This window comes from Dendrobates tinctorius, unplaced genomic scaffold (assembly GCF_039654945.1).
Source record: "Dendrobates tinctorius isolate UK_male_01 unplaced genomic scaffold, ASM3965494v1 ptg000319l, whole genome shotgun sequence".
Lineage (NCBI taxonomy): Eukaryota > Metazoa > Chordata > Amphibia > Anura > Dendrobatidae > Dendrobates > Dendrobates tinctorius.
Window position 1 is genome coordinate 101,626 of NW_027361986.1, and position 19,843 is coordinate 121,468.

At 48.1% G+C, this 19,843-nt stretch overlaps 1 protein-coding gene across 2 annotated transcripts in view; it reads right to left on the reverse strand.

Annotated features, from left to right (window-relative positions):
• The window catches only part of LOC141073884 (gametocyte-specific factor 1-like), a 142,149-nt gene that overhangs the window by 76,505 nt on the left and 45,801 nt on the right, over positions 1 to 19,843 (reverse strand). For both annotated transcript variants that reach the window (XM_073561413.1, XM_073561414.1), the window contains exon 6: positions 8,114 to 8,194. In XM_073561413.1, the coding sequence (XP_073417514.1) occupies positions 8,114 to 8,194 (81 nt within the window). The remainder of the gene's footprint in view (positions 1 to 8,113; positions 8,195 to 19,843) is intronic.

The following is a 19,843-nucleotide window of genomic DNA, read 5'->3' on the forward strand; positions in this document are numbered from 1 at the left end:
TGGTCATTAACATGCAAACCACCCTCGGGGGTAAAGGGGTTAACAGATGACAGACCTTCAGGGCCTTTCCACATTACTGGCATACTCTGGAAAAGTGAAATGGCTCCCCACCAAATGAAATTCAAAGATATCTGTGCTCCCAAATCCAAGTGCCACCTGCTCCTGAGACCCACAATTAACGTCTGAAAGTTTGGCATTACTTTAGTGGGGAGAACTCATTTAGTTTACGGGGTCATTTCTCCAGACGTATAAGCTTGGCTCACTGTACAGACCACTATAATGGCATTGCTGCTTGTTTCTGGAACACACTCGTGAAGTCAAACTCATCACTACACCTGTAGAGAAATTCCCAGAGGGGTGTAGTTTCCAAATTGGGCTCTATTGAGGGAGGTTTCCACTCTTCTAGCATTTAGGGAATATGTATATGGAGTCTTCAAAGCTATTCTAGAAAAATCTGTACTCCAGAAAGCAAACCGTGCTCTGTCCCTCCACAGTCACCACGTGACTAAGCAGTACTGTACAGCCACATATGGGGTATTGCCACGTTCAGTGTTGTGTAAAAATTTGGTAATTTCTACCCATTTTCTCTTGTAAAAATGTAAAAATAACATTTTATAGAGGGAACAATCTTTTCTTCAGCGCCCATCTCACTAGATTTCATCAAGAGGCGGTTTGTAAAATGGTGCACTTTTAGAGGGTCTTGCTGTCCTGATATTTCAGGGTGCCATGGTACATTGGCAGAGCCCCTCAAACCATTCCAGCAAAATCTGAACTATAATATGGCGTTTCCTTCCTTCTTTGAAGAGTAGTTTCTGAGCACATATGTGGTATCGGCAAATTCAGAAGAAAAATTGCACAAATTGTATGATCCATTTTCTCCTATTAGCACTTTTAAAAATTAAACTTTGTGGGGGGGGAAAGTATTTTCACAGCGCAAGGTTGTATAATTCTGTGAATTACCTGTGGGCCTAAAATGTTCGCTACACCTCTAGAGTAATTCTATGAGAAGTGTAGTTTCCAAAATGGCGTCACTTGTTTGTGTTGCTATAGTTTTAGCATATCCAGGGCTCTGACAAACTGATATGATAACATTCTAACAAAAGTGGCCCTCCTTGCTCCCTGAGCCCTGCCGTGTGCCCACACTGTCTGACCTCGTATGGGGTAGCCAAGTACGTAGGAGGCACTGCACAACAAATTATGTGGTTAAATTTTCTTCTGTTCCCCAAGCATTCTCCTGTCCAGCGCCCAGGAACGCTACACGCAGCATTTTGAAGCAGCGACCACAGTCGCCTCACAAGATTGCGTTGCCCATAATCTGATCTACATATACAGCAACCAGCGCTTGGTCACAGCGATAGTAATTACCACCTATAAAGAACTTGCTGAACTGAATTCTGATTCCTACGCAGCATCCAGTACTCTACCACAGCAGCGGCGGCAGCCACCATTTATGGATGCGCTACATTTAATTTAGCCACTTTAAATCTTCCCTCCTTAAATAGCATTCAGGCATTTTCCACTTATCCTTCCAGCTTATTTGAGGCACAATGTCTTATCCCTCTGAAGAAGCAAGATACTATGATGAAGGTCCAATGTGGTTCCAAAAACGTTCAGTTATTTCTTCTGTTTGTCTGAATGCAAAATATAGGGATTTTTGTGTACTCACTGTAAAATCCTTTTCTCCGAGCCAATCATTGGGGGACACAGACAGTGGGTGTTATGCTGCTTGCCACTAGGATGACACTAAGTAAACCAGAAAAAAAAGTTAGCTCCTCCCCTACAGAATACACCCTCTCGCTGGATGAGATTTCTCCAGTTCGGTGAAAAAAGCAGTAGGAGCATAAACAGTCAACAATAACCATAACTGTCAAAACCTAAGAATGCTACAGTGAGCCAATAGGCTAAACAGGGTGGGTGCTGTGTATCCCAATGAATGGCTTGGAGAAAAGGATTTTACAGTGAGTACACAAAAATCCTTATTTCTCCTACGCCTCTTTGGGGGACACAGACAGTGGGACGTCCTAAAGCAGTCCCTGGGTGGAGAGCATACATCTGCTAATACACTGTGTACCAATGTCTTAACACTGTGGTACTGCCGATTGCAGGATGCGTCTGCCGAGAGCTGCATCCGCAGAGGCCTGAGAATGAATTTGGTAATGTTTTGTAAAAGTATGCAGAATGGACCAAGTCGCAGCCTTGCAGACCTGTTCTGCAGAGGCCTGGTGCCGAATAGCCCAAGAGGCGCCCACTGAGTGGGTAGAGTGCGCCTTAATCCCTAATGGGACAGGCGCGTTCCTGACACGGTAGGATTCCTGAATCGCCAAGCGAATCCACCTGGCTAGCGTTGCTTTTGAAGCAGCTAGACCCTTCCTATGCCCCTCTGTAAGTATGAACAGGGCATCTGACTTGCGGAAGGGAGCCGTCTGCGAGATGTACTGTCTCAAAGCCCTAACCACATCCAGGATGTGGAGGGCCTTCTCAATGCGATGGACTGGTGCTGGACAAAAGGAAGGCAAAACAATTTCCTCATTGAGATGGAAAGAGGATACGACTTTGGGCAGGAAGGACGGGGACATCCTGAGAACTGCCTTGTCCTGATGAAAGTTCAGGAACGGAGGGTGGCAGGACAGGCCCCCAATTCCGAAACTCGTCTGATGTAGTTGCCACTAGAAAGACCACCTTCCAAGAGAGGACTGTCAGTGGCACGTCCTGCAGCGGTTCGAAAGGAGCCTCCTGTGAGGCCCCCGAGAACCAGGTTAAGGTCCCATGACACCAATGGCCTTCTATAAGGAGGCGCCACATGGGAGACTCCCTGAATGAACATCTTGACCTGAAGTTTGGTGGCACTTTTGCGTTGGAATAGCACTGACAAGGCCAAAATCTGGCCCTTGAGTGAGCTAAGCGCGAGGCCTGACTTTAATCCGGATTGAAGGAATTCCAATATGGCCGGAATGGAAAACACCAGAGGGGATCGACCACGATCCTTGCTCCATGAAAAGGTTTTCCAGGTGCGGTGATAGATGCGCATGGACACAGGCTTCCTAGCACTAATCATGGTGGAAACCACGTCGTGTGGTAAGTCGGGCCCTGAGAGAGTAGATCCATGCGATCTGGAAGTCGCCAGGGGACATCGGCGACCAGTTGTATCAGCAGTTCTCTGTACCATGCCTGGCGCGACTAGGATCACTGGTATTCCCTCTGTTCTGATCTTCTTGATGACCCTCGGAAGAGGGGGGAAGAGATGTACGGGAGCCGGAACCGGTAGCACATGGATCACGCAATCGGGCAATGAATCGAGGAACCTTGTGGTTTAGTCTTGAGGCCATGAGATCCACATCCGGAGTCCCCCAATGATGACAAATCTGCTGAAAGACTTCCGGATGAAGAGACCACTCTCCCTAGGCAAGGCCCTGGCGACTGAGAAAATCTGCCGCCCAATTCTCTACGCCCAGGATGTGGATTGCTGAGATGGGCGAATGGTTGGTCTCGGCCCAATGGAGGATGTGACTCGCTTCGTGCATGGCCATCCTGCTCCGAGTACCTCCCTGGCGGTTGATATACGCTACAGCCATAGCGTTGCCAGATTGGATCCGGATGGGGTGACCTGCGAGGAGATGGTGGAAACTCCGTAGAGCTAGTCTGATCGCACGTATCTCCAAGATGTTGATGGGGAGACATGACTCTCGAGTTGACCAACGACCCTGTGCCGTGTGGTGACGAAAGACCGCACCCCAGCCAAGAAGACTTGCGTCGGTGGTTACTACCAACCATCTTACTGGGAGAAAAGACCTCCCTTGACTCAGGGAGGACTTCAGTGTCCACCACTTAAGGACTTGTCTGACCCGCAGGGACAAAAGGAACAGGCGGTCCAGGGAGAACTGGTTCTTGTCCCAGGCCAACAGCAACGCGTGTTTAAGGGACAGATGGAACACTGCGAATGGAACTGATTCCATTGCTGCCACCCATCTTTCCAAGAACTCATGCTGAAACGAATGGAGTGGGAAACCAGTCAGGAAAAAGATTGCGCTGCCTGTTGTAAAGTTTGGGTCTGTTCTGGAGGGAGAATGACCAACCCAAGGGAAGTGTCCAAGATCATTCCTAAAAAGGAAATCTGCTGGGCCGGTTTTGGGAGACTTTTCGAAGTTTATCTTCCAGCCCAGGAGAGAGAGTGTATTTACTGTTATATCCATGGATTTCTCACAAGCTGGAAGGGATGAACCCTTGATGAGAAGGTCGTCCAGATACAGTAACACCACCATTTCTCGAGAGTGGAGAATGGCCATGACAGCCGCCATGACCTTGGTAAAGACCCTGGGGGCGGTGGAGAGTCCAAAGGGCAAGGCAACGCACTGAAGTGTTCCTTGTGAATTGCAAAACGCAGGAACTGCTGGTGGGACGGGCAGATCGGAATGTGGGACGGGCAGATCGGAATGTGATGGTAAGCGTCCTTGATGTCGATGGATGCTAGGAACTCTCGCGACAACTGATCGGAGATTCCATTCAGAATCGCCGTACCTTGACAAACTGATTTAACAGTTTTAGATCCAGTATGGGCCGCATCGTCCCGTCCTTCTTTGGAACCACAAAGGTTTGAATAAAAACCCCTGAACCTTTCGTGAGGAGGGACCGGAATGATGACTCCGTCCTTTTGCAGAGCCGAAACAGCCCGAAGGAAGGCTCTTGTCTTTTTCTGGGGGGGGCGAGGACCGGAAAATCCGTGTCGGGTGGGGGACGAAAATGCCATCTTGTATCCAGAGGACACCAGCTCCCTGACCCACTTGTCGTGGACGACCACGAGCCAGGTGTGGCTGAAGGAAAGTAGACGACCGCCTACTTTGTCGTTGTCCGCCGGATACCGCAACAAATCATTGTGTAGAAGATCTATGGGGTCTGGCTCCCCTAGATCCAGATGCCATTGGCCTGGGCTTCCAAGAGCGGTTAGATCTGTATGAGACCTGGGAGACTGTCCCTGCGTGGGGACCGACTTGATCCGGAAGAGAAGGTAGTGGAGGACCAACCGGAATTGTTGCGAAAAGGTCGAAAACGCGTCAGCTGTTGGCTCCAAAAGGGCTGAACAGCCTTTTGTTGATGAAAGGAATTTACTCTTTTCCCCGGTAGTATCAGAAATGAGCTGGTCCAGTTTCTCTCCAGAAAGACAACCAGTCTGATAGAGCAGGGAAGTCAACGATCTTTTAGATGTGGCATCCGCCCGCCACAGAGCCATAGGGCTCTTCTAATGGAGATCGCATTAGCGGCAGTTTGAGCAGAGCAATTGGCGGCATCTAAAGAAGCGTCCACTACAAAGTCCGCTGCGTGAATTATCTGCCTGGCGACCCCGGTTGCCTCCAGAGGAAGATTGGTACCCTGGAAGGCAGTAATTAAGACTTCTGCCCAAGCAGCCATTGCCTTAGTGACCCAAGTCGCTGCGAAAGATGGAAAAAGCACCGCTCCTGAAGCTTCAAAAACTGAGCGGGCAAGGTAGTCAATTTGACGATCGGAGGGGTTTCTGACTGAGGAGCCCTCAGAGGCGGATGAGCGTTTAAGAAGCAACACGCGATAGCAGAAGGTCCACCGAAGGGAACTGTAACCGATCCTTCATTAGGTCTGGAGCAAAAGGGTATTTAGTCTCAGTAGACTTTTGCCCTGTGAACCGTTTATGTGGCCAATCCCTAGGTTTCTGGACAACGTCCTTAAACACCGGATGGCTGGCAAATAACCTGTGCACACGTTTGGTCCTCTTAAGTGAGATAGCATGTGCTGGAGCGGGATTATTTTCCTCATCCAACTCCAGAATCCTGTTGACTGATTCTGTAAGAGAATCAAGCGACTCTTGGTCAGTTGGAGGATTCTGAGGGGCTGACGTGTCAGATTCGAATTCAGAGTCGTGCTCGCTGCGAACAATAGGAGAGGGCGAGCGAGAGAGACAGAACTTGCCGGTACAGAAGCGCAAGCGTCACTAGGGGACGCGTCATGGGTCCGCTTTCTAGCCCGACCATCCCTTGAGCGAGTATGGCCCCTGCTGGTGGACGGTTCCCCGCAGTCGCCAGAGCCCTGCTCGGGTGGTAAAGACACTTTCTGACTTAAGAGGCTTCCCGGAGGGAGTCTATGGCCTGGGTCTGACTCCACCGACCGTGACAGACACAGCCCACTCAAGGGGACTAAACGCAGGAAGCCCCGCAGCAGCGGCGGCAAGGGGCGTTGGAGCTCAGGCCAGGCCGCAGTCCATGCACAATGGATTAGTCTGGGCACGGCAATCTTGCAAGTGGTACACACGGTAAAAAATGCAGTGTGCTTCTTAGCAGCCCGTTTAGCCTCCTTAGATTGAGACATAGCGCTCCTGAAAGGGTTCAAGGCAGACTCTGGATTGCAGCTGCAGGGAATGTGCCGGGAGAGGGGTTAAGCTTTGTTCTGAGGGCAGATGCAGCTTACCCCGGTCCTGTGCTGTGTCCCCAGGAGGAATAGCAGTCACCCTGTGGTGTCACCTGGTATCCAGCAGAGTGCGTGCCTCACAGCCTTTTTCCAGAGCAGGCTGAGGTAAATTTCATGGCCCCCAAGACAAGGATTGCGCCTCTTGTAAGAGACTAGAGGCGGCAAGGGTGGGGGGGGTGGCGCTAGCATGGGCAGCGCTATTCAAATTGCGGCCTAGTAGGCCAGAAAAGCCAGGGACTAGATTTTTGGCCTACCCGCAGTAAGCACCGAGGGCGGGGAGGGGGCGGTGCTATTCAACTTGAGGCCTAGTAGGCCGGAGAAGCCAGGGACTACCTGCGGTAAGCACAGAGTGGGGGGGGGCCGCGTTGGGGCGCCAGAGCACCGCTGCGGAGACAAAGTCAGCACCTCTCCCGGGGACCAGGACCTGACCTCATACCTCTACTCCAGTGCTCAGGCCTGCAGTCGCTGTCCGTGCCATCCATGCAGGTCTTCTCATCCTCCTGGGCTGATTTAGCAGAGCTGGAATTCTTAAAGGGGTATGCTCAATCGATCCACCCTATAGGTAGGGGGATGGAGAGCTATAGGGCTGATTCAGGGCATTCGGGAGCGCTGTAGGTAAAGTCCTCCGCCAGTCTCCATGCTGCGCTTGCCCTCATATCCTTTCACCGTAAGGAATCGTCAGAGGAATCAGCCCCGTTCGTCGCAGGAAAGTGTACGGGGAGGTGTACTCCGCATGTTTGCCTGTTGTTGGTTCGGGGGAGAGCGGGCCGTAGAAAGGAACAGTTGCCCTCTTCACTCCGTTAATTAAAAAATAAAAATTTACAGAAAACTCAAAAGTGAAAAAAAAAACGGTGGGGTCTGAAAGCAGACCCAAGTGCTTCCTATAGACACTAAGGCTGGTTTCAGATTTGCGCTTTTTACATGCAGCTCACGGCGCCGCTAAGCCCCGCCCCCCCATCCGGTCATCGCTTCCTACTATCGCACACGGCTGCATGCGATCTGCGCATCTTATCTTTAGCATAGGGTGCGCAGACCGTGCGCTAGTAGGATTTGGGCGTGCGCTGCGCACTTTTGAAGGTGCGCAGAGCACGCCAAAATGCAACATGGTGCGTTCGGCGCACCTTCAAAAGTGCGCGGCGCACACCAAAATCCTACTAGTGCACGGCCAGCGCACCCTATGCTAAAGATAGGGTGCGCAGATCGCATGCAGCCGTGTGCGATAGTAGGAAGCGATGACCGGATGGGGCGGGCAGGGGGCTTAGAGGCGCCGTGCGCTGCATGTAAAAAGCGCAAATCTGAAACCAGCCTAAGCAAGAACTGGAGAAGTCTCATCTAGCGAGAGGCTGTATACTGCAGGGGAGGAGTTAACTTTTATTTCCTCATCTATCATTACGTGATTAAGGGTATGAAAATTCAATATTCAAAAAGCGCAACATTTTCAAATTTTGTCTTATGTTTGATATTTTCATTAAACAAATATCGAACAAAATTTACCACTCAGAATCACTGATATGTTAAAGCGTTTTAAAGTTTAAACACACGAAGGGATGCTGATCAAATTTGAAAAAAAAAAAATCATGCTTGGTTCTATGATATCTATCAAAACAACTTAATCACTGCAAATGGTAAATTTTGTATGTCTCCAATCCTCTAGAATCAGGATGAAGGAAGTTATTTTGCATACCATTATCCCAGTCCTCATTGCAGGGAGGAGAGTTCCATCGACTCGGGCTCACATCTCTCTTGTACATACTCTTTTCGTCAGCTGTAAAAGTTAACACAAATTTTTGAAACCACTGCAAATTCCAAGAGCTGTAAAAGTAGTAATTAGTCAACTTTTATTTGACCTGTCCAGAAGCAGTAATTGCTCAAACTACAATGGTGACCAAAAGGTTTTGCATTTTTTTTTTTAAACAGATTACTTCTGTCTGGTTGTTGTGATGTCATTTTCCTGGTGATGAATTGAAAGTGCATGCAGGACCTTAATTTTAAACAAAATGCTTTAGAATATAGGTACAATCTCTTAATTGAAGAAAACGGACTGCCAAACGTTTTGCATATTATGTATTGATCACAACAGACTAATTCATTATTTACAATGGCATAACTTAGTATTTTGTAGCATAAACTCTTTCTTTAATTACTGTACCACACCAATGGGGCACTGAAGCCATTAGGGTATTCAAGACATCCTGATTTGATCTTGCTCCATTTCATTTACATATCTGCAAATAATTAATCTTTATTGCTATGGTTTCAGGCTCCAACTCGTCGCCATAACTCTTCCCAAAGACGCTGTACAGCAGGGTTCCCCAACTCCAGTCCTCAAGGCCCACAAACAGATCAGGTTTTCATGATTTCCTTAGTATTGCTCAGGTGATCATTGCATCACCTGTGCAATACAAAGGAAATCCTGAAAACATGATCTGTTGGTGGGCCTTGAGGACAGTTGGGGAACCCTGCTCTACAGGGTCTAAATCAGGTGATTGGCTTGGCCATTGTAACAAGCTAACATTTTTCTTTGCTAACAAATTTTTGAATAAATTGGATGTGTGCTTAGGATCATTGTCTTGCTAGAATTTCCAGCCCATGTCTACCTTGATTTTACTATGTGGCAGCATTACATTCTCCAGTATATCGTTGTACATGGTAGTATTCATATTTCCATCAATTCTATGCAGAAGGCCAATTGCAGATTGAGAAAAGTAGCCCCAAACTGACATTGCCACCACGTTTCACTATAGGTGTTTGGTGCTTTACATCATTAAGATTCCCAATTATATAGTGCTTGCCATCTCCAAGTAGATTGTACTTGGGATTCATCCGACCACAACATCTTAGATCAATCTGTCTCTTTCCATTGGCTGTGTTCTTGGGAAAACTCAAGTTCGACCTTCCGGATCTTTGCAGAGATTAAAAGGCTTCTTGACTGGAACTCGTGCATTCAACCCTACTGCTCTATGCAGTTACACCATGGTTTGGCGACTCACTTTGACCCCATATTCTTTGTTCATTTCGTGTAAAGTCTGTACAGCACTTTTATGGACATCCTATACAGACTTTCTTAGTAATGCTATCAACTTTGGAGGAAGTTTTCCATGGTCGTCCACTTCTAGGTTTGTCAGTATTTCCATAATCTTTTCATTCTTTATCATACGCGACACTTGACTCAGCAGTTGAATTCCATAGCAGCCTCTTTTTGGCTTTTGCCTGACTTCACTCTCCAAATAAGACTGCTTTTACACTTACCGCGTTTCTGAGGGCCAATTTTGCGCCCCCCCCCAATAGATTTCTATGGGGCCGCAAAATCGGCCCGCAAAAAAATCCATGGTACGCCATGTGCCGTGAAAAAGGATCGATCACCGCATGCTCGATCTTTTTCAACGTCGTACGGACACGACCCCCATTGAAAACCAATGGGGCTGCAAAAACAAATGAAGTTTATTTTTGCGGTGCACTGTGACTTCCGGTTTTGCAGAACGCCTTTTTCCAATACTATTTCCATAGTAGTGAAAAAAATGAAAATCTGCGATCCGCAACCTTTTTTGTGGCCAATTATTGCGGCAGACCGGAAAAATTGCAGCGGTACGGCCCGCAAAAAAAAGCAGTAAGTGTAAAAGTAGCCTAAGCTTCCTGACATCTGGTGATAAATCTGTCTGCCATGCTTTAACTGAAAAACAAAAAAAAAAAGTAGGCAAAATTTGACTACCCATGACAAAACATGCAAAACATTTGGCTCAGCAAATGTTGAAAACACAAATGGAAAAAACAATGTTAAACACAATTTTCATCCTCAGCCAACAACCATTTGATTCCGGTTTACTAAAGTCTCCAGCAAAGTGGCATCACAACCACCATACAGAAGTAATCAGATTTTGAAAGGTTTGCTTTATTTTTGGTCACCACTATCTTTAGCACTGTTCAAAAGTCAACATTAAGGCCTGTTTCACATTTCAGTTTTTTGACGTCAGTCAAAATCCGCCAGAGTGTGAAAAAATGGATCCGTTTCAGCTTTGCCACAAACGGATGACACAGGATCCGTTTTTTGACGGATCAGTTTTTAGCTGATAGTTCATGAAATTTAAAGTGACATGACTGGAAAAGGAGAAAAAGAAAATAGAAAGAATTTTTTTGCTGCCAGAACGGAATTTGGGGTTAAAATTCATGAAAGGAAATTGTTTTAGGCATACTCAGTATAAAGAGGCGGATCCGTTGGCAGATTCCGTCAATTAATGGTTGCCAACGGATCCGCCGCCCATAGGCGTCCATTATAACATGGCAGACAGCGACGGATTCGTTGCTATCCGCTTTTTTGACGCGCACAAAAAACGTTTCATTGTCCGTCCCCTCAAGACAGCGGACGCCAAAATTATGACGGATCCGTCAAAACACGGATGACAATCCGTCAAAATCCGCCGCAATGCAAGGCAAAGGGAAAAAAACGGATCCGCCAAAAAAAATGGCGGATTCAGTTTTTTTTTGCAAAACGACGTCAAAAACTGAAGTGTGAAACAGGCCTAAAAGGTAAACTTGTCAACAGGATTGTGCACAGTAAGCTACAGACTGTCATGTTGGCACCGTTATACTGATTAAAAGGATACCCTGATTAATGAAATACATCTTGTGGTTGTTCAATCTTTTTCAGTTAATGAGATGCTTGTGCTTGATCTACTTACGACCAGTTACTAATCACTCAGTGACCTGCCCCCTATTTTAAATAATGACTACATGTATTTTTTTTTTTTTTTTTTTTTTAAATACATGTATTCAGCAGACAAGCGCGCACTGCAGTATGATTGCATGTGTAATGTGCATTAATTTGCAGATATAAATTTATTCTGAATAGTCTCAAAATGCCACAAGCCACAACTGTGCATGTGCCATCTTGCTAGAGGTAAAAAAAAAAAAAAAAAAAAAGTCTCCAAGATTCCAAGATGGCGCCACCCTCGCAGTGGCATCTATCAGATCACCGATAGAAGCTATTGCATAGGCGCCATTTTGAGACTTTTTTCTTCTGAATAAATTTCAATCAGCAATTAAAACAATTTAATGCATATTATAGATGCGACCATGCTGCAGCACAGGCGTTAACGCCAGCATGCTAAATGCGATTTTTTTTTTTTCGATACATATAATATTCAGTATGTAAGATAGGGGGCAGTCATAAGCCATTAGTATGAATAGCTAAGTAGAGAACCACAAGAAGCCCACCACCTCACCTGCCCCCACAGGCTGCTCCACAGAATGTGCATATCATTAACTGAAAATAGATTTAGACTTACCGGTTATTCCATTTCTAGGAACCCTCCACGACCGCTCCATTGGAGGATATTCTCTGCTCTAATAGGGACAGGAAACAGAGGGATTTTTGGTACTTACCATAAAATCTCTTTCTTGGAGCCTTCATGGGTGGGGGGGGGGGGGGGGGGGGGACACCGGTTACCATGGGTGTATGCTGCTGTCGCTAGGAGGCGGACACTATGCAAATAAGAAAAAAAAAAAAAAATCTCTTCCTCGGCAGTATACACCTACCGACAGCCACAAGGCAAGCCAGTTGGTGCTAAAGCAGTAGGAGCAAGTACAACAAAAAACTCAACCTATGTACTGACCCAAAACAGCAGCAAATTGGCCAACACGGTACATTAAGGGAGGGTGCTGTGTCCCCCAATGAAGGTTCCAAGAAAGTTTGTGGCAAGCACCAAAAATCCCTTTCTTTCTCGCTTCACTGGGGGACACAGGTTACCATGGGACGTCCAAAAGCAGTCCCAAGGATGGGAAAGGAATGCTGATAGAAAGGTACTTGGGTCGGTCGGTGGGATACCAGCGCCTGCAGTATCTTCCTACCGATGCCTGCATCAGCAGAGACGAGAGTATATACATTATAAAATGTCAAAAGTATGGAGGGACGACCAGGTTGCTTGGTGACGAACGGCCCAGGAAGCTCCCACAGGCCGGGTAGCGTGAGCACTCACACCCGGAGGCTGTTTTTCCTGAACGCGGTATGCCTCCTGAACGAATCCGATGAGAAATGGTGGATTTGGAGGATGGAAGCCCTTTCAGACGACCTTCAGAGACGACAAACAGGGAACCGGACTGACGGAAGGAAGCAGTCCTAGGAAGGTAGACTCAAATAGCCCTGACCAAGACCAACTTGTGGAGGGATCTCTCCAAGGGATGAGTTGGAGAGGGACACAGAAGGGAGGACGAGGTCCTCGATGTGAAAAGCAGAGACTACCTTTGGCAGGAAGGAACCGGTCTGAGGACCACCTTATCCTTGGTGCAAAACTAGGAAAGGAGAACGGCAGGACAATGCTGCCAACTCTTGAGACCCTCCTAATAGAGGTGATAGCAACCAGGAAGGCCACCGTCCATGAGAGGAGGGAAAAGGAAATATCCTGAATCGGCTCAAAGGGCGCAAGCTGGAGAACGCTCAAGACAAGATTTAGATCCCATGGATCGACCGGAGACCGGTAAGGAGGCGCTATGTGAGCGACTCCCTGAAGAAAAGTCTTCACCTGGGGAAGGGAAGCCAGATCCCTTTGGAACAGGATTGCCAGAGCAGACACCTGACCCTTTAAGGTACAGAGGGAAATGCCGGAATCGAGACCAGTCTGTAGAAAACCAAGAATCGAGGGAAGAGAAAAAGCCTTAGGAAACAAACTGTTGTCCTCACACCACCGAAAGAAGGCTCTCCAACATCTGTGATAGATGCATGATGACGCTGGTTTTCTTGCCTTAATCATGGTCTGAATGACCTTGTGGGAAAAACCTGTGTCTCTCAGGACCTCAGCCTCAAAGGCCATGCCATTAAACTCAGAAAAAGAACTCGGGTGGAAGAGAGGCCCTTGCGATAGAAGGTCTGGACGGTCTGGAAACCTACAGGGAACGTCCGAGAGCATGTTCACTAGCTCCGCATAACAGGCCCTCCATGGCCAATCTGGAGCAACTAACAGAACGGGGACCCCTTCTGCATTTTTCTTTTTTCACCACTCTTGGAAGCAAGGGAAGAGGTAGGAACAGATAAGGAATGCGAAACTGGGACCACGGGATCACAAGTGCGTCACAACCGACAGCCATTGGATCCCGAGACCTGGCTACGTACTGGTGAACCCTGTTTGTTCGAGACGCCATGAGGTCGATATCAAATTTGGTGGAAGATGGTGGGGTTGAGAGACCACTCGCCTGACACGAGCCCCTGACTGCTCAGGAAATCGGCTTCCCAGTTGTCCACCCCTGGAATGTGGACGGCGGCAGATATGGCGGGAACATGGCTTTCCGCCCAACGCAGCATCTTTGCCACCTCCAGCATATGATTTCTGCGAGTTCCGCCTTGGTGATTTATGTAAGCCACAGCCGTGGCGCTGACTGACTGGATGCGGACCGGCTTGCCTACGAGGATGGACTGCCAGCGGATGAGGGCAAGAAAGATTGCCCTGATCCCCAAGAGATTGGTAGGAAGGTCTCCTGAGCATCCCAACGGCCCTGGGCTGTGAGGTGAAGGAAAACCGCTCCCCAAACCAGGAGACTGGCGTCGGTGGTAATGACTTGCCACAAAATAGGAAGGAAGGATCTCCCGCGTAGGACCAAGGTGGATAGTGTCCACCAGGTTAGGGATTGCCTCACCTTGAGAGGTAGAAGCACCGGTCAGTCCAGGGAGACCGTTATCTTGTCCCAGGCACGCAGGAGGGCCAGCTGGAGAGCGCAGAAGTGAAACTGGGAATACAGCACTGCTTCCATAGAGGCAATCATCTTCCCCAGGATTCGCGCATGCAGAGCCGAAGGGGGAGAGGTACCAGGCGCTTTAGGGCTTTGACCCCCTGCCGGAGGGACGAGACCTTCTCCTTTGTAAGGAACACTTGAGCTTGGATAGTGTCGAATTCCATGCCGAGGAATACGAGACGCTGAGTTGGAATCAGGGTCGACTTTGTTGATTATCCAGCCGAGACGAAGCTACCTAGCAATCCACAGGCTCCCCCTGGCATGGTAATGGCTCTGCACCCAGCGCTTGTATACTTTTTTTTAGCGCTTTTCTGGAGGAACATCACCAGGCTCTGAATTATTGCAATCAGGGCCCTGATGTACCTTTGGGTTTTCTACCTTCTCAATATATGATTATTTTAATTGGAATATTGATCCATCGGTGTACAGATTTATGGTTCAGCATTTTGTATTTCATGATTGGTTCAATTGCTACTAACGGCTATATCCATGTATGTGCACTATAATACACCTGATCTGTACCATGATTTAATTATGCCATTATTATGATCAGCCATTACTATCATGATATCTATGCATGAGGGGAGTTTTTTGTAGGGTTATATTATTAACCCTTCAGGGTTCAATTTCACTGTCATTGAGTGACTTAATTGTTTTTATGGTGGTTTGGTCTGTCTTGACAATTATTTTGATCTAGTGTGTGCTCCCATTGTTATGGTCAGTAGTTTTTTCTTGTTTTTCTATTGATACTTTATACTGACTATTGGTGTATCTCCGTATGCATTGTTGGTGGTGCCCTCTTTATTGTTATCCAGCCGAGACGGCGCAGTGTGTCCAGAGTGATCTGGAGGCTGTGATCACAGTCTCGGCGAGACGGGCCCTTGACCAGGAGATCATCGAGATAAGGGATTATAAGAATCCCTTTTGAACGAAGGATGGCCATAACCGCCGCCATGATCTTCGTGAAGACCCTGGGGGCGGACGCCAGACTGAATGGGAGAGCCATGAACTGGTAATGGTACTCCTGTATGGCAAACCGAAGGAACCTCTGATGCCGCACACAGACAGGAACGTGCAGATAAGCACCCTGAATGTCCACAGAGCAAAGATATTCCCCCGGCTCCATGGAGGTGATTACCGACCACAAGGACTCCATTCGAAGGGGCCAAACCCGAAGGTGGCGATTCAACTGCTTGAGGCACAAGATCGGGGGAAGGGAACCGTCCTTTTTCGGGACTACGAACAGATTTGAGTAGAACCCGGAAAACCGTTCATGCCAAGAACGGGTACGATTACTCCTGAGCTTAGGAGGAAGGGACAGCCTGGAGAAGCCCTGGGGCATGAGAGGGCTGTTTTGGTGCACAAGAGAGGAAGAAACGTCCTTTTGGGGGGGGGAAGAAAATTGATATCATGTAGCCTGAAGTGACAATCTCCCTGACCCAGGCGTCATCGACCGCCGCCAACCAAGTCTCCTTAAAAAGAAGTCTGCCTCCCACCCTGGAAAGATTTCCAAGTGGGGGTGAGCCATCATTTAGAGGAAAATCTGTGGCCGCGAGAACCGGAGGGCTTAGAGGGGTGGCTCTTAGACCTCCAGTAAGGAGTAGGTTTGATGGAAGGTTTCCTTCTTTCAGCTTGTGCGGAAGAACGGTCCTGCTGGGAGAAGCCGCCTGAGGAAGAGAAGGGTCGAAAGAGCTGGGTGCCCTTTCTGTTGAAGGGGAGTCTTTGCCTGGATTGGGGCAGAAGTGCTTTTGCCTCCAGTGGCAATCGAAATGATGTAGTCTAGCTTGGCCCCAAAGAGCCTGGTGCCCTGGAACGGTAGGCCAGTGAGATTTTTTTGGATGCTGGATCTGCGTTCCACACCTTCAACCAAAGGATGCGGTGAATAGCAATAATGTTGCGGTTTGCTCTTGCTGAGCAAGCAGCCTCATCCAGAGAGGAATTCAACAGGTATTTACCCGCATGGCCAATTTGGTCTGCTAAATCTGCTAGCTCCTCAGTGGGAGCTGCCGCCACAATGCCTCGGCGAAGTATCTTGGCCCAGGCTGACATGGCGTTTGCCAGGATGTTCCCAGTGTCTAGAGGTAGTGGTCTCAAACTCCTTGTGTTTGGGAAAAAGTCTGGAGGGACATTTCACCCGTTTGAATAAACTTTTATTTTGAGGGTTTGAACGATAGCTGAAATAAGGCTACTATGTCTTGCGTCCCAGAAGTCCGATCTGCATCTGACCCGACGTCCGCCTCCGAGGAGGGGGGGGGGGAACGGGCAGAGAGGGGCGCACCCTTGGTGTCAAATCTGAAGAGCTAGACAGAGCCCGCTTCCTAGACCTTCCGCCTGATCTGTCCCTGTGAAGGTCATGGTCAGGTGCATACGAATCACCGTGCGAGGTGTTCGGAGCACTGGTGGCAGTAGTGAGATGCAAGATACATTTCATGACCTGTACCAGGGACTGTGATATTTGCATAGTGTCCGCCTCCTAGCGACAGAAGCATACGGCCATGGTAACTTGTGTCCCCCAATGAAGCGAGAAAGAGGTCAAATAGCCCCACCCTACTTCCTCTCTTCAGTGTTTCTATAAAGGACTACACAGGTATGAATGCTTTAATATTTATTTACATCCCCAAATGAAACAAATAGGGTAAGATTACCTCTGCTTTCATGGAAAGTTCCTAGAAATGGAATTACCGGTAAGACCAATTCTATTTTCTCTAGTCACCCTCCACAACAGCACCATACAAGGAATACCTGGTTAACCTTCCTTCCAAAGGCCATATCTGTATTAGACTTTAATTCAATTCTATAATGTTTTGAAAAGGTATGGACCAAGTACCAGGTGGCAGATCTGCTCGATGGATGCGCTTGCCCTCAGCCCATAAAACTGAGATGGCTCTGGTGAAGTGTGCTGTAAACTTCTCTGGGAGGTACCATTCCTTGGTTTCCATAAGCTCCACAAATTGCCTTTTTAATCCAAATTTGCAATCATGCTTTTGTAAGTCTTTTCCTTTATTTTTCCCAAAGTGCTGTTTGAAGACATTCTGGTCCTTCCTCCAGGGTTTTGACCTTTGAAGATAGTGAGGGACTGTTCTTCATACATCCAGAGTGTGTAACTCCGTTTCTTTAGCATTAGACGGGTTCTGACAAAAACAAAGCATGATTCCTTGGGACCTATGGAAGTCGGAGACCTTAGGTAAAAAGAGATGGATCTACATGGAAAATAATTCAGTCCTCTAAGGTTCTTAAGTAGAGTTCTCTAAGAGGTCCTGCGGCTCACCTATCCTCCCCGCTGTTGTGATGGGCACCAGGAAAGGAGATTTCCATGACAAATTTATAAAAAGTCTATAATCTCTATAGGTGCAAATAAAAGGCATTGTAAGGCCTTTGAGAGCCACGTTCAGATCCCAGGCTGGGACCAAATTAAGAATTCTAGGTTGTAGACGAGAGGCTGCAATCAAATCTTCTCACCAGCTAGGGTCTGATCAAAGACCTGAGGGCTGCACATTGGACGTCTAAAGTGCTAGTCTTTAGACCTTTCTCCAGCCGCTGTGTAAAAAGGAAAAAAAAAACAAAAAAACACGAGGATCTGCACATTTCCACATTTGGATTTAACATTCGGTGGGTTGGATCCACACCAGGATATGAAGGTTTTCCATATCTTGTTCTAAAACATAATTGGTCACTGGCTTCCTTGGTGTTTTTACCACTTTAAATCAAGAGACCTCGAGCCTTTAGGACAGGGGTGTGATCCCCGGCCTTAATGTGACGGCTGGAGATGCTTCTCTCTGGTGCAGCTGTGATGTTAGGTGACACTGATCATGTTGCTTCTCAGCTGCTTTTCCAGGTTTGTGTCAGCCAGGAGAGCAGTCAACTTTTTGTTATAATAAGTTTTCTAAAATCATATACATCACATAGGAGAGGCTGTAACTGCTGTATATACACATCAGACGCTGTGACTGCTGTACATACGTCACATAGGAAATATTGACACTGCTGTATATGCATCACAGGAGACTCTGGGCTCAAATTACGGAGGGGCTGGGGGAGGCATAGACATCAATGAGGGGCTATATATAGATCAGTACGAAGCACAGACAGCACTGGGGGTATGTGTATCCCTGGGGGAATATAAAATCGCTGGTGGGGTCACAGCACCGGGGGCGATATAAATATCACTTGGGGAACATACAGCTCTGGGGGGGGGGGGGAATATATACAGCACTTGAGGAGGGGGCCGGGGAACAGGCATTGACGGGGAGGCACATAGATCACACCGGGGGGTGGCACAGAAATCACAGGAGAACACAAAGCGGGAGGGCACGGAGAGGCACATAGCTGGGAGGGCAGATAGCTGGAGGGGACAGATCACATGGGAGCACAAAGCACAGGGGGGGGGTACATAGCAGGAGGGCACAGATCACAGGGGGGCAGAAAGCCGAGAGCCACAGATCACAGGGAGGCATATAGCTGGGGCGTACAGACATCACAAGGGGGCATATAGCTGGTGAGCACAGAAATCACAGGGGGCAGAGATCACAGGGGGGCAGAGATCACAGGGGGACATATAGAGATCACGAGGGCACAAAGCTGGGGCCACGGATCACATGGGGGACACAGCTGGGGGGCACAAATCACAGGGGGATATAGCTGGGGGTCACAAATCACAGGGGGATATAGCTGGGGGGCACAAATCACAGGGGGGGGGCACATAGCTGGGGCAGAGATCACGGGGGGGCATATAAACTGCTCAAAAAAAAAAATAAAGAGAACACTTAAACAGAATATAACGCCAAGTAAATCAAACTTCTGTGAAATCAAACTGTCCACTTAGGAAGCAACACTGATTGACAATCAATTTCACATGCTGTTGTGCAAATGGAATAGACAAGATGGAAATTGGCAATTATCAAGACACCCTCAATAAAGGAGTGGTTCTGCAGGTGGGGACCACAGACCACATCTCAGTACCAATGCTTTCTGGCTGTTTTGGTCACTTTTGAATGTTGGTGCTTTCACACTCGTAGTAGCATGAGACGGACTCTACAACCCACACAAGTGGCTCAGGTAGCGCAGCTCATCCAGGATGGCACATGAATGCAAGCAATGGCAAGGTGGTTTGCTTTATCTGTCAGCATAGTGTCCAGAGGCTGGAGGCGCTACCAGGAGACAGGTCAGTACACCAAGAGACGTGGAGGGGGCCATAGGAGGGCAACAACCCAGCAGCAGGATCGCTACCTCCGCCTTTTTGCAAGGAGGAATAGGAGGAGCACTGCCAGAGCCCTGCAGCAGGACACAAATGTGCATGTGTCTGCACAAACTGTTAGAAACAGACTCGCTGAGGATGGTCTGAGGGCGTGACGTCCACAGATGGGGGTTGTGCTCACAGTCCGTGCTTTCTGGCGCCATTTTCTGCAGTGTCTTCAATAAAATGGCGCCGGAAAGCACAGACGCAGATTCTGGCGCCACAACCCGCCCTCTGACATCACCGGCGAGACCCTGCAGCAATACCGGATCGTTAAGTTGTTGTGCCGGAGATCGCGGTATGCATTCAGTGTTTACGCATACCACGATCTCCTGGGCCACACTCCTCAATGCCAGGATGCGTTACTCTGTGGGGTCCAGACTGCGCCGGTGCGTCGCGCTTGCACAGTCTATAAAGGCTTCGGACAGAGTGACGCTCCTATCATTATATTATAAATACGAG